Source organism: Acanthaster planci, linkage group LG07, assembly GCF_054643075.1.
Source record: "Acanthaster planci isolate LZ-2023a linkage group LG07, COTS_SCS, whole genome shotgun sequence".
In the NCBI taxonomy this organism is placed as follows: Eukaryota; Metazoa; Echinodermata; class Asteroidea; order Valvatida; family Acanthasteridae; genus Acanthaster; species Acanthaster planci.
In genome coordinates this window covers 11,743,327-11,757,893 of record NC_141783.1, presented here as the reverse complement: position 1 = coordinate 11,757,893, position 14,567 = coordinate 11,743,327, and the positions used below count along the sequence as shown (strand labels likewise).

The following is a 14,567-nucleotide window of genomic DNA, read 5'->3' as shown; positions in this document are numbered from 1 at the left end:
AACTGACTCGTTTATTTTCCACCACACGAAAAAGGAGCTCACATGGTAGATAAACAAGTTTCTCAACCTCATCAGCCAGAACGAAGGGCACTGCAGGTCACAACGACGAGGCAGAGGAATGGGCAGCAGCTCTTTTGTTGAAATGTGACATATTGAAATTTCACTGGGGCATACCTAGCGAAGCATAACACTTGGAATGTTTTTCTGTTCACAAATGGTTGAAGAGTCTGACAAAAAAAGGATTATGTGAAAGTTAAAGCTAAAATAACAATATTTAGAGAGATTTTCAAACTTTCCTGAGAATGACAGAACTTTACTGTTGTTAGATATTCTTGACTTGGTTTGTGTCAGAAAGCTGACTGTTCTGCTAGACACAGGTTCTGCTGCTGTGAATTCTCAGGATGTTGAGAATTTGACGACATTTCAAAATTAAAGACTTACTGGTGTTGACATGGGCGACAGCCGCTGCTACTGTCACCGCCGGATTGCTGGCCAACTTCCATCTTTTCCTGTCACCAACACAACAAAATAAGGAAGGCTATTTCGAGGTCGAGAAAATATCGCAACCCCTCCTGAAACTCCTGTAACATTTAGCACCGATTCAGGAAATCCTCTTGGAGAATACACTGCCTTTCTAAACACTTAACTGGTTTTCTTGTGTGGAAAGTGGGCAAACACTAATGTCAGGCAAGCCTTCCCCCATTTAAGGGCTAATTTCTTTTTGTTTTGGAAAGTTGGAACAACGTCATGGGGAGAAATGTTTGTTCCCGTAATAGCTTTGGTCCCCATGATGTCTATATATTTCAACATGTGAGTAGTCTCCATTTCCCAGTAACAAGTACATTATGTGTGGACCCTGTGCTACACTCTCTGACGTACTCCATATGTTGCTTGACCATTCGGAGCACAACAACAGCTTAATATTTGTAAACATTGAAAACTTCCTGTTTTTTTTCCAAGTTTTGCATATCAAGCACAGTGTTTATTGCCCCTAGGAGGGTTAACAACAAAGTCATGAACTATATCCGGTTTGTACAATAAGTCACTTCAGTTTAAACCACGCCCACTGCACATGCACTGCACACAGAGTTACATGCATTGATCACCGTTTACTTGGAACCATGGAACCGGAAGTTAACCCGCAACTTCAGCGATCATCCAATGGGAGCCTACAAATGGTGGCATGTCCGCCTTTGTGACGAAATCACTTACGAACCGGATATGCATTTACTGAACTGGACAAATCTTTGAATCTTGATGAAAGTTTGGAGATATTTTCAAATAACCGTAACTACAATTGTTCATCTTCTGGAGTTCACTCAAATTGTCAGGCCATGTGTCCTGCTTCGGAATGGGTCTCTACCGGTTTGTTCTAGGATATATAAGTAAATTCGGCAGTGATTGTTTTTCTTTAGCTTACTTTGCCGTATCCTTCTGCTGTCTGGCCGCAGCAGACATTGTCAGGCTCTTCCTTTTCTTGTCCTTGCTCTTGTACACCAACAGGTTGGTTTCCTTGGCAACGTTCATCTGATTGACCAATCGCAGCGTTGGGTCCATGGACTCTTGTCGAGTGTCGTTCCAGTCACTCGAGATCCGAGGGAATTTCTTGGAAGGGTCCTGGGATGAAGCATATTATCTAAAAATTAAGCTTTTATGAAATCATGCCAATAAAGGCCACAAATCTAACATCCAAATGTGTCTGATGCTAGCAATCAATAATCACCGTGCATTGATCAAATTTAGTAACATCTCTTTCATCACTACAGTATTATGTTCTAATCCAAATGACTTGTGAGCTAATCCACGGTAAAGAAAAACAGAGATTAGAAATCGTGAATTTGACAAGATGTGGAGCAACCTAATTGCCATTACAACTCAATCCTGGCTTAACTCTTGAAGTCCATGTCACTAGAGAATTCAAGATCTCTGGGCTGAAAGTGATACGAAGAAGGTGGTTTGCACGAAATGTCTGTGTCAACAAAACTTACAGTTCTGGTGAGTGGCAACATCTCAGGTTCAGGAATTGGGCGGGGATGGTACACCATCATGGGCCCCTCTGCAAGTCCCTTTCGCCTCTTAGGCACCTCAATGACGACATCCCCAGAGGCCTTGTCTGAAGGGGGTGCGGGACCCTTGGCAAAGCCCCTGGCTGAGGACCTGCTTGTTTTGAGGGAGTCAGTCTAAGGAAGGGGGATGATTAGAAGGATGGAAGTAATTCCTAGATTGTTTGTTATCGGTGTAACACTTATCTTCTTTAAATTTACTAGTTTTACTACCAGTGAGCTTGGCTATGGGAAGCCAGTGAAAAACTTTCAATTACAAGCATTAAGAAGCCTGTTTAACATTTCAATTTAAGCATTTCTTTTGTTCATCAAATATCCTTAATGTCACATTTTTTTCTGTGGTATTCTCATCTTATATTTAGGTTTCTGTGATGCTTCCCCAACTTCTACAATTTTTTAAATTGATTTGATATTTTGCATTTTATTTGGTGATTTTCTCAGAAACATGTAATTATGCCACCAATTTTGGCAACCTTACCTTCATAAAGGAACTTGCTGAATCTTCACTCAAGCGGCCTGCGATAAAACAGTTTGTGCAAATTCTTGAATTATCAGAAATCTTGTCAGTAATGGATCAATAACTCATAATGTTCAACTAAGAAGTTACAGTGGGCCAGAGACACTATTTTTGCTGAGAATTCTTTGGGGGAAACGTCAACTTGGGAAAACAAGAGGATTCAGCAGCTTTTGGTAATGGATGGATGTGATTTTGGTTAGAAGGTTTAGTTAGTGAATGACTGTACTATTTATTGGGCTTTCAAATTTGCTGTGTCAGTGTGGTAACACAATACACTCTTGTGACTGTCTGCATGTAAATGTAAGCAGGATATATTGACCATAAAGTTGGAAACTAACTTCAAGTCTTCATGGAGTATTGTACAGTGCACATGACTATTTTAATAATGCTGAAGTTCAAGAAACTTTTGTTTCAGCTTTTCCTTAAAACATAAAAGGTCTTGAAGCCCAAGCTACATTTTACCTGTTCAGGAAAATGTCGCTTTTTCTCTAAAACTCAAACAGCAGGACAATAGTGTAACCTGACTAGTGACTCACCGATAAAAAATCAAATGCTTAGGAATGTAATTATTTAAATAGTACAGAAGCCTTAGGTCCAGTGCAATGTTTTTCCACCTTGACCCTCTTTTTAAAAAAAAGGCAAGTCACTGCCAAATCAGGCTGAAAATACAAAGAATGTGCCACTGGTGTCCTGAACAGCACAGGAATTTAGCAAATTTCAGACTATTTTGACCCCAAAATTCCCAGAGAATTAGGGCTAAATGCACTTACTTTCCACTTGTCGAATGATGGATCCCTTCAGCTCACTAATCTGGCTGTTACTGCAGTCAATAGATTTCCTGGTTGCATCCTCCATCTTGTTCCAAATCTTGTGGATTCGCTCTGATAACTTGTCCAGTGCTATTTTCTATTTTGCCAAAGATAAATAAGGTCGCTTATGCGTGACCAGCAGTCCCGTCTATTCCCATTGACTGATTAAACTTTTTGAGGAAAGTACCTGCCCACCTAATCTTCCCATTTTCTCCATCAATTATTAATCTGTGGAATACTGAAACAAATCAACAAACAAACTACTTAGGGGCACTGACTAGTTGCAAACATATTTCATGATAAAGGTGAACGAAGAAATAGACTGGAGTGAGATTTAAACCTGGGACCTCAGAACACCGTACTGGTGCTCTACCAACTGAGCTATCCAATCCTACCTCGGCAGCTCTTCCCATATGTCAGTATCTTTGAAGGAATTAAGTTCATCAAGTCTCATGTACGTAATGAGATGAGACTTTATGAATTAAAAGCTATGTTATTTTATGATACATAAATTCTATATAATACAGAAATCCATGCTTGGTCCTCACTGTTTGGTTAATCTTGAAATTCCAGCCTCAATAATACAGATGTTGCACACAAATATTCAACCAATGACAGCGAACTAATTTCATGATGTAACAAACGAGGAAATGAATGACAAGAGCCAGGAACACTGATGACAGCACCAAGTGTTCTCACATTAAATCTGCAATGAATGTAACAAAGGTTTCAAACGTGAATCTTAATTGTCGGTTTTTTAATTAATTGTAGCAGTTTGGAATCCTCCACTTTAGGTTTTAAAATTGACAACATGACTCCAAAGTAACAGTTAAAAATTAATGCTGAAAAAGCCGGTCAAAATTAGTGCTGCTAAACAATTTCCAGTGGGCTGACAAAAAATTAACTTGCCTATGGGGGGCTAGTTCAAAAAAGCTGAAAGTCCAAGCCTACTTTATTTAGTCTTCAACTAACGTGGTACAGAACTTGACAGGTGAGGACACTACTGAGTCAGAAAACTGTCACACTGCCAGTCCGTCTGAATTAGGTTTGGTAAAGTGAGGCAAGACTAGATTTAACCACAAATGTATCTGCAATCACAACTTTCCAATATTGGGAGACCTTCTTTAGGTATCTAATCAGTCATCCAATTTTTTTGTCAATGCCACAAGTTTGGGGAAACATCGCACTGCAAAGTCACACACACACAGTGAGCTTTACTGAAACCAACCAACCTGTGATGATTTGAAGTCAGCATGACGATGAAGCTGGGAAATGCAGCACACACATGCACATTAGTTGGTTACAAACAACACAGCAAAACTGTTATGGAAATGCAGTCTGACTGCAGGCCTACTGTGACTTTCACAAATTACAAAATATTCATTCTTCCCATTCACATACTGTGGCTTTGCATGGCAGCCATCTTGGAGGTCAGTTGTGTTTCACAAGGATAAACATAAGTAAGTCTTCTGCACATGTTTGTGTGGAACAAAAGCCCTGACTTACAAGATGGCTGCTGCTCAAAGCCATTGCCATGATGCATCAAACCAGTAATCTATTTTTGCATTTGTTGTATAGAAGTGTGCCTGTGGATTAACTTCACCCCATAATTATGTCCAGCGCAAACATGTCTGATAACAAGCGAGCTGTTTGATCACACCACACAAAAACCAACGAAGCATTATTCAAAACAGATGTAATAAAGAGCCAGGAGAAAGAAACTTACACCCTCCAGCTAGTAGCAGATTGTCATGCGGCAGGTAAGCAGAAACATGAAATATTAATCATGGCAATATTATGCAGTAGTAATAAAAATTATTAAAAGCTGCTGACATTATGGGTTAAATAATATTAGAATATGTTCTTGATGATTGATTCTATATTAAAATTATATGCACTTTTAAGACGATAGTAAAATGAGAAAACTTGCTTTGATTAATTCTAACATGTCTCTGTTCAGACGAATCTGTAATGCATGTAAGAGTGATGATCCAAAGTTCCCAAAGTATTAAACTTGAAATAACTACATGCACTTAAAATTAATAATATTGACTGGATATTAGATTTGGTGAGATGTTGAAATTTGAGAACTGAAAGTTTGTTTTGAGACTTGTAGATTTGCTGAAACTGAACTGGTTGGGAAGAGCTAAATGGATAGATGGATGTAAACCCCAGCTTCCAGTAGTCTACTGCTCTGGTGTATTACCTATGTAAGCATCCTGACCGAGGTTCAACGTAATTGAAAATATTTCTTGTAATGTGCCTGATTGGCTGATTGTATTACACCTTCTGATTCCCTAAAGAAGTTGATCTAAGGAACAGCGATTAGGAAAACACACATTTCGCACGATTTTGTTTTCATCCTTTTTTCATTTGGAAGGGGGAAGGAAAGGAGCTGTTTATTAGAGAGGTTTACGGACCAGAATGCAAGCCTTTTAGGAGAGGAAATAAGGGTTTCTGGAAATGAGAAAGGTAACTGGGCTACGGTGGATTGGGTTGTGCAAAATGACAGGCAGTGTCATTTCTTAATGGAGTCGCAAGGGGATTTGCCAGATAATAGAGCTACATATTTGCTTTTAGAAGGAAATGCTTATATCAAGATGGATGCAATTGTTAGACAGTGGTCCGGCAGTATGTTCATGTGGGATCGCTCAATAGGGGGTTGGCTTTCTCACAAAAAGTGGGGAGGGCGGCAAGGTGACTTTTTGGATAGTGTGAAACAGTTTCCGGAAGGTTTTGCAGGAAAATAGTGAAAGCTGTTTAGGGAGAATTCTTGCCCGCAATAGAGTACCGATGTGAATATGTCACATGCAACATTACATTTGTAACAGGCATCAGTGCAAGAACCAGTGTGTACACCAACATGCGCGCACTCCATTTGTTTGCACTACATTTCCCGTTTCAAATGCTGTCATGCTTCGGTTCTCTATAGGATGAGGTACATTTAGGCTGTAGTGAGTTACTGGAAAAGGTTGCTGAGTTACTGGAAAAGGTCGCCATCTGCATATGCACAAACTACACTTGCATTCTTGATAAAGGTCATATTCCAACTCACATGCACATCTGGCAAGTCACTGCCACGCCGACGTGGCCTCCAAGGTAGCTCTTCCGCTGCGGGTGGTGCTGAAATGACAAATGGAAGGATATGACAACTACAGAATGAAGTAACTTCAACAGATCAGGGAGCTTCAACTCATGACCTGATTTCCAGTGTTGTGGTTAATTGAAAGAACTCACAAGACCATCATCACACCTAACACAAGGCCTCTAGTCTGAATTCAAGTCACAAGCTAATCAAATGAACTGTAACAAAATCATTCCTTTGTTTGGTAACTGGTCCTGCGACTGGCTTTTTGGATAGTCTTATGCATGGTCTTGTGTCGGTCTTGTGATTGTCTTGACTGCAACACTTGATTTCAGAGAGCTTCTAAGCAGAAAATTTGTGTGTTGAGAAAACTGTCTCTTGAGAACTAGTTCATAGAGATATAAAGACTGAGTTCGATAAGCATTTATTATCTGTGTTTAGACAACTTTTGTGCTTTACAGCTCTACAAAATTTAAGACTCATGTGAAGTGCAACATGCATCGTAGTGATAGGCCTATGTAATAATGACATCTTACTTTATTTACATGTGTGCTTTCCAATGGAGCCAGTGGGGGCCTACAAACGACTGACCATCATGGGAAAGCACACACATAAACAGAACATCTTCCCTTCCTGCGCGTGGACATCTTTTGTTCACAAGTCAACAACAGGTAAGTAACGTTAGTGCAAGGTGTGGCATCATCAGTGCATACAGAGGTCTATTCTGACACTTGGTCCCTGCAAGTGCAGGGCCAAGGTCACTTCCACAAAATATGTTGGGGGTATTTCAAGGGTATCACAGCTATATATGACAAGAGGCGACACAAACAAGGGTTTATAGCCTTAGAGGATCTAAGTCAGGGCTGCAACATCATCTTACTAAAGAAAAGGTGACACAGATAGCTAGTTGCCAATAACACCAGGGGAAGCACTGCCTCCAATGCAGGGCACTGTTTTAGTGATGTAAGATGAGAGATTCATAAGGTTTTTGCTCTTATATTGTAGAACTGATGAACAAATTTCAGTATAAAGAATCGATTTTCAAATACAAATTTAACAGTAAATAGGAAACATCTTTCTCGTGAATAGATTGAATGGATTGGCCACCGAGTTAAGTATGCAGGAACTTAAGGCTTGGCCTCAAAATTAACTGTTCACGAACTGTCAGCAAAGTTCGTGAAATATATTTAATCCTTAGTTACCAGCCAAAGGCTAGCCCGGTAGGTTCATCTGCATCGAAAAGCCTGCAAGAAGTCGTGTATCAATGCAGAAGGAAAAAACAGACATGAATATCAACCTCAGAGCAGGATTGTTGATTCAGTTTGATCTCAGGGGAAAAATGTAAAACATGGACTGACAGCAGGAAAGATCCTTGAGGGAATTTTTGGGGGGTAAGGAGGACAAGGAAGACAGACGTCTTTCAGATAAGTGAGATTTTGCAGTAAAATTACTAGATTGAAATCTAAAATGCATGCACATAATCAGGTGTAGAATGTGAAATGCAGTGTTCGTTTGAAAGGATGAAGAAGATGAAGAAAAAAACATCATGCTACCGCCAATTTATTCAGATAAGAAAATCACTTTTAGTGAACCCTGTGGAGAAAGGAAGGAATGAAAGTGTGCCCTGAATACAATGACTACAAAACAGAATACTTTTTATATTGATGGCTGGCAAACACATCCCAGTGACCCATGGGAAATGCTATAGAAGAGCGACAGGGTGAAATGCATTGTTTCTGAGGAGGAAATCATTTTCCTGTGGTGGTCATCGGGTGTGACAACAGCTGTGCTATGCAGTGCAGTGACAGGTGAAATCGGTGCACTGTGCTCCTCAATGCACTTACAACTGTTCAGGTACGTCGCTGGCTGGCTTTGGGAACGTTTGGGTAAGGAAATTTTCGTCCCTTTGGTTTGAGCAAGAAATACAGGTGAAACACATTACTAGCATTCAACACACAACATGGGATGACTCCACTAACATGGCTCGGCAAAATGGGAATACGAGGTTGGAGTATCTTTGGCCGATATTTCTGTCCAATTTTGCTTTGCCCCTTCAAAGTTGACTTCTGGTCGGATGCTGGGAAACTAGCTTCAAATGTGATGCAGAAGTACCGGTAGATTCTTCTTCCTGAATCTGTTCTACCTAATTAGGCATCAACCTGGACAAGACTTTCCAGCAATGGCTGACAAAAATGTTACTGAGTTTCAAGCAAAGCAAATAAAATCAGCTGGTCTTCCCTTCTGGGTGCAAGTAAGCTCCTGCAATGGATAAGCTTTTTATCCATGAACATCTTTCCATTTTTGTCTGCAATGATTTCGCATTCATTTTGTTCTCTTCTGCGGTGCAACAACGTACATCCCCGACCACGATAATTCTTGATAGCCCAAGCTTTACATGATGATGTATTGATGATGGCTAACAGCTTACCTGGTTCAATGAAAGACGACTGGACAGCTAGTCCAAGGTTGTGATAAGACAGAGGATTCTCTCTGGTTATCACATCTCTTTGTTCACTGTACTCAAACCTGTTGACACAGTAAACAAACCAGTCCGTTAACACAATGAGTCCATTTGAAAACCTGACATTAACTCTCTCAGTAAGAAACATTGTTAACATCTATGTCCATGAAGCTGGTAAGCAAAATATGTCCAAGTGATCTTCTGCCCTAAGCAGAAGTCAGGCTGTGATTGAAGTTATGGCAGCCCATTGATGAGTGAGCAGTAGTCATTTCCTATGGAAATGTGTGCTATCCTAGCCATAGCCAGTTGCTTCAGACAGAGCCTCTCAGTTGGGAATCAATCACAAACAATGTGCATTGCAGGACTTTCCAGTCGATAATCTCATTTTGCTAGGTTAAAAGCTTGTGAGCTGGGCAGATTTCTGGGCTTTTAATTTACAGCTCCACACAATTGGTGCTGATTGTCGAAGTAAATTCTGGATGTAAACTTGACAGAAACATATTAAAAAAGTTTATTTTTCAGTTGCCAAAATAGCCAACCCCTCAACTCTCCCCTGGTTACTTGGCAAAGATGTTTCGGTGCTGACATTTTTATTGAGCTGGTAAATTCTTTACATTGAATTTCACTGTCTGTTCTGACTTCCCCCTGAAATGTTATCCTACCTGTGGTGTGGTGACATCCAATACTCTGCGGCTAAATCTCTGTCATCATCTTCAGCAGTATCATCTGCTTCAAGCAAATAAAAAAGACCTTTCATGTAGAAAACAAATACACAAGTCCTTTTTAAGTGTGATAATGGTTTTGGCACTAACACTTTGCAGGGGTGAGTTTGACCAATCATAAAAAATAGCCGAGAACAGCTGAAAAAGGCATAAAAAAGCTGAAATGTAAAAATCTCCTATACTTTTGTACACAGCCAGTGAGGAAAAAAAGCTGAAATCAGCTAAAAAGCTAAGAAGTCTCACGCCTGACTTTGTTTCATTTAACAGTACTACCATTCTTGAGTTTATACATTCTAGCTCAGACTAAATGCAATTGGTAAGCATCACACAAAATGACAGCGACGTAAACTTCCAAATTTGAAAGTATTCTTCAGATTAAAGAAAAAGAGCCTTTTCATAAATTTTGACTGTATCATTTGATATTCTGATTAACTCCAAATACACAAATCCATGGATTCTTGGCCTGAATGTCAAATTTGTAAAACAACCCTGCAACTTGATATTCAAATCAGGCACTCTGCACAGAGTTCGGGTACCTGTAGATTGGCTTTGACTGATTTTTGTGGAAGTTGCTCTGATTTGAATACGGTTTTACCTTCCATTAGAAAGGCCCATAAAACAGGATTCTGTTCAAGGCATGAACAAAGCCAACAACAAGGGATAACATGGAGGTTGAGCACAGCTCCTCTTAAAAGAGGTCCATTCATGAGAAAGCATCATCAGAAATGGAGTTAAGAGCACACCTTGGTGTTGAGGAGCAGGTAGCTGCTGAAAGGGTGCATCCAATGCCGACAGAGAACCTTCGGTGATGAAGACATTGCTGTCTAGTTTGTCGTCTTCATATCTCCCCTCCTCTACACTGTCTTCATTTTCTTCCTTGCCATCATCATCTCTGTCATCACTGTCTTCCGAATCCACTCCCTATTGATCGCAACAATTATGACATAAGTGAAATTCATGAAATGGACCAAATTCCTTTGCATGATATCACAGCCAGTCGACGGCAATTCTATATTCATATCTCCAAAGATTTCTTAATTTATTAATTTGTTTGTACCTCACTTGCTGAGGTGCCTGTAGTTGGTCTTAACTCAAGAATTTCTCTTGACCCAGTGGGAGTACCTAGAGAAAAGAGCAGACAGAACAAATTCCCGTGAAGTTTCTGTGAAAAGAGGATCTCGGTAGCAACTGAGTAGGATACAAGTCACTTCAGCAACAACAAGTTCTGTCATAGAGCGCATCACCACCTCATCACCCATTAGACTGTGAACTTGGTACTTTGCTTATCTAAGTTTTCTATACAAGTACCTGAAGTACTACTGTAAGTACATGTACTAAGAACAGTGTATAATATTAAGTTTTGCATTTCGCTCTTCTTCCCATACGTGTATTTATGTGTCATTTATATCATTACTTCCACTCAGGTAAGATGTTGCTCTAAGCATCCAGAGTGGACATCACAAATCTGTGACGTTTATCAAAATATAAACCCCCCCAAAAAAACCACCCCCCCAAAAAAAACAGAGTAAACCCTGCAGCAACTGTATAAGTGCAATAACTGTCATTACTGCGTGAAGTCAACTGGAGCAGCAGGAAGAGCAACATGAAAAGCAACATTAACAGCGGCAGGAATAACAACATCACCTTGCCCAAAAGACAGCCTCCTCTCGCTGCCACGTTTTTCGGAGGGAGTTGTTGAACCGTCACCAGCTCCTCTGTTGCTGCCAGCTCCCTGCTTCAGAATGGAACGTTCTGGTTTCAGCACCTCCTTCCCATCCCCGCCACCGTGTTCCTCTCTTTGTTCTGGGACGGCTGATTTACTCTCTGGGGGTGGCTTTTCTCTAACTGAAGAAAATGCCTCTGCTGTGCTCCTCTCGCCAATGAGGGCATCCTGTTGAGGCTGGTCCTTCTTGTCTGCATTTTCAGCCAAAGGCTTCAGCAAAACAAAATTTTAAACGTCAAAGACAATACATGTATATCAGAAAGAATTCAATTTTCAAAAGGTTGCTTCACAGGTGAAAAACCAGGCTGGGAAAGGACTTGTTCAAACACAGTTTAGGCCAGAAAATACCTTGTTTTCCAACTACATGTACATGTCAAATAGGTAACTGGCCTTGTCTCAACATATTTCATGTTTGGGAAGTATTTACAAGTAATAAACACACTGTAAAGTTCTCCAACAAAGAGAACCCAATCAATCAGACATCACAGATTTTCTTAAGAAATTCTTAGTTTTTAACCTGCGGGGGGGAGAGAGATTTCGCATACTACTCAGTGCATATACCGCAAATACCTGCATTTTCCTGGGCATCTTGCGATATTTGCTGAGTAAACCCTCCATCCTGTCTTCCAGCATCACCACCCTCCGTCTTGGCTCCCTGATGTCACCTCCCGACTTACTCGCCTTATCCAGCTCCAGTTTGGCATACATTAGCTCCGCCTTCAACTTGGCCACCACCTGCAATGCCAACAAAAGACATTTCACACATTTAAAGCACAGATGAGCAGCATCAGTTACCAGATTCTTTATCCGCGACTCTTGAGTATTTAATTTTGTAAACCAGCAAACAAGTGCGATAATTTTGTCCTCAGGCAAGACACTTTACGCCGATAAGTTCTTTTGCCGTGCTGCTACAGCTCTCGAACACAAAAAGTGCTGTCCCTTGCCTAGTGAGCTTGCCACACATTTGAAGTTACAGAAATGAGTACCGGCCTGCCAAATGAGTAACTAACTTCACTCCAATGCTTATGTTTTGCTCACCGTAAGTATGAGAATCATCTCATCGCACTTGGCCTTGAGGTTGCTGACCTCTGTCCTCCACTTGTTCAGTTCAAGGTCATTCCGGGCGCTGTTCAGACAAACCATCGCTTTTTCCAATTCATCTTGGGTTTGGGTCACCAAGGAAATCTGTAAGCACAGAAAAACCATCACCTTCATTCAGCAAACACAGAAAAAGAACTTGATACACCTGTGCAGTGATATAATTGATTCATTCATTGCAGCAGTATTCTATTTGATGATGATGATGAAACATTTATTTCAATGCTGTCATTCTTCACAATGTAACCAAACACGTTTACATTACTTAAGTACTGAATACATCTGGCCATTATTGAGTAACATCACATAAAATAGGATTATACATTTTATAAATTAGATGCCAACATTTAGGTTTAAGGTAAAGCAGGAATAATTTTGTACCCCAACCTATAGACAGACGACAACTATACAATCTAACATAGGAGAGACAAAGCCTGTATCTCATCTAGCCATCTATCTATCCCAAGGACAGGCAAAACCTAATTTAGAAAGGCAGTTTTTGCTTGTTCAAAATTTACAAGCCCCTCAGTTGTTTTTGCATAAATCTTTAACACTGCTGAATTTTAAGTCTTCATCTTTGCACCCAAGATATTGGGTGCAGTGGAAATGTAACCCGAGACAGCACCAAGGAGCATCAGTTTCATTTAAATTTCCAGGAGAAGACAAGCAGTTTTAAAGCTTGGCTGGGAAGGGAGAGGCAGATATTTCAATCCTAGATGAAATCCTGATTCTGGGCTCAGATCTTTTTGAAGTTTAGTCAAAACCAAAATGCCTGGCAAACTGGCAATTTTTCACAGGTGCTCAACCCTTTGTAGATCTATCCAACAAGCACATGGTGTTGATATCCCACAAATGCTATGCACAAGCAAGAGCGTCAATCCATTGTGAAAAGTGTGTGTGTGGGGGGGGGGACTTAGCCCTAATCAGAACAAATACGAGCATGAAGCACAAAGTCCTGAGCGGCGTGGGACACTAAAGGGCCCCAGAAAATTTTGGAGTATAGATGCTCTTAGGTGCGATCTGAGACAATTTCTGGCTACTTTAGCCAGTTTTTTTAGGTATACATTTTCATTTAGGTTTTGGAATAAGTGTGTGGGGGGGACAATTGATATAGTATCAAGTTAAACAGAGTGGATGCACCTTGGCCAATTTGGGGGTATGCCCTATCCCCAATATCTATCACATCTGTACCTGATCATCAAGGAGCACTTCTGAGCGATGTGACACCGGCTTGACTCTGGCTAATGCAATGCCACTCTTGACTGGTCTCGGCTTCCCAGCAAAAGATTTCTCCCTCCTCTGATTGTGTTGGACCTCGGTTAAAGTTGTCATTTTCCTTTTCTCTGTTTAAGAAAAAAAAATGTAAACAGGTGTTGGATCCTCACATACGGCCTATTTGGCCTTACAAGTTAGTACTGATTACTAAAGTGAAAATCCTTGACAAGCTTTCAGCTGTGCACAGAACAATGGCTTGTACGAAGGAGTAATGCTATACAACAGAGGGTGTAGGTCACTGTGCCTATTTTTCACTTCTCCCATAACCACTTTGCCTACAACGACAATTTGTCCATGTGCCACTTTGCCCATACATGTGCTGGGCCTGCACGGCCTGGGCCACTCTGCTCTTGCTTCTAACCCCCTATCCATGTCATCTGTCAAAAAGTTGTTTGGGCCATTGTCACTGATTCTGGTACAGAGATTCCTGGGCGTTAAAACTTTCTTTTGGTAAAATTTCAAGGTCAAAGACCATTTGATCTCTGCGTTAGCGCATATGCCATGCATAATCATTAGCCAAATAAATAGACCTAAGGCCCTAAACCGTGTTAACTACCGGCGGTGATAAGTAGGCCTACTGTGCTGTGACTATCAGTGCAAATCTGCAGAACAATAATATAACACAGAGTCGACGGACTCTCCGCTCAAATACCTAATTATTATGATCCTTACACTGTACTGACAAATATGGCTGAATTAGCAAGCATCTACCATCAAAGTTTGCCTCCCTCCACATACGGGAGAACAGTTGTTGTCAGTTGCCAGTTATCGTTGCTGTCTGTTGCGCCTGCTGCAAAACGTGCCCGGTGGCAAC

At 40.7% G+C, this 14,567-nt stretch overlaps 1 protein-coding gene across 6 annotated transcripts in view; it reads right to left on the bottom strand.

The window, feature by feature from the left end:
• The window catches only part of LOC110981826 (uncharacterized), a 22,061-nt gene extending 7,514 nt beyond the window's left edge, over positions 1 to 14,547 (bottom strand). The window contains exons 1-17 of one of the 6 annotated variants that reach the window (XM_087139207.1): positions 14,406 to 14,547; positions 13,670 to 13,821; positions 12,419 to 12,565; positions 11,951 to 12,115; positions 11,302 to 11,590; positions 10,715 to 10,779; positions 10,401 to 10,578; positions 9,598 to 9,661; positions 8,903 to 9,000; positions 8,319 to 8,378; positions 6,445 to 6,512; positions 4,622 to 4,654; positions 3,351 to 3,486; positions 2,542 to 2,579; positions 1,989 to 2,180; positions 1,421 to 1,617; positions 442 to 509 (exon numbers count right to left, since the gene is read on the bottom strand). In XM_087139207.1, coding sequence (XP_086995333.1) covers positions 442 to 509; positions 1,421 to 1,617; positions 1,989 to 2,180; positions 2,542 to 2,579; positions 3,351 to 3,486; positions 4,622 to 4,654; positions 6,445 to 6,512; positions 8,319 to 8,378; positions 8,903 to 9,000; positions 9,598 to 9,661; positions 10,401 to 10,578; positions 10,715 to 10,779; positions 11,302 to 11,590; positions 11,951 to 12,115; positions 12,419 to 12,565; positions 13,670 to 13,810 — 1,939 coding nt within the window. In that variant the 5' untranslated portion in view covers positions 13,811 to 13,821; positions 14,406 to 14,547. The remainder of the gene's footprint in view (positions 1 to 441; positions 510 to 1,420; positions 1,618 to 1,988; positions 2,181 to 2,541; positions 2,580 to 3,350; positions 3,487 to 4,621; positions 4,655 to 6,444; positions 6,513 to 8,318; positions 8,379 to 8,902; positions 9,001 to 9,597; positions 9,662 to 10,400; positions 10,579 to 10,714; positions 10,780 to 11,301; positions 11,591 to 11,950; positions 12,116 to 12,418; positions 12,566 to 13,669; positions 13,822 to 14,405) is intronic. The other 5 variants (XM_087139205.1, XM_087139204.1, XM_022239778.2 and 2 more) reach the window with 5 other exon arrangements.
• Between the last annotated feature and the right edge of the window lie 20 nt (positions 14,548 to 14,567).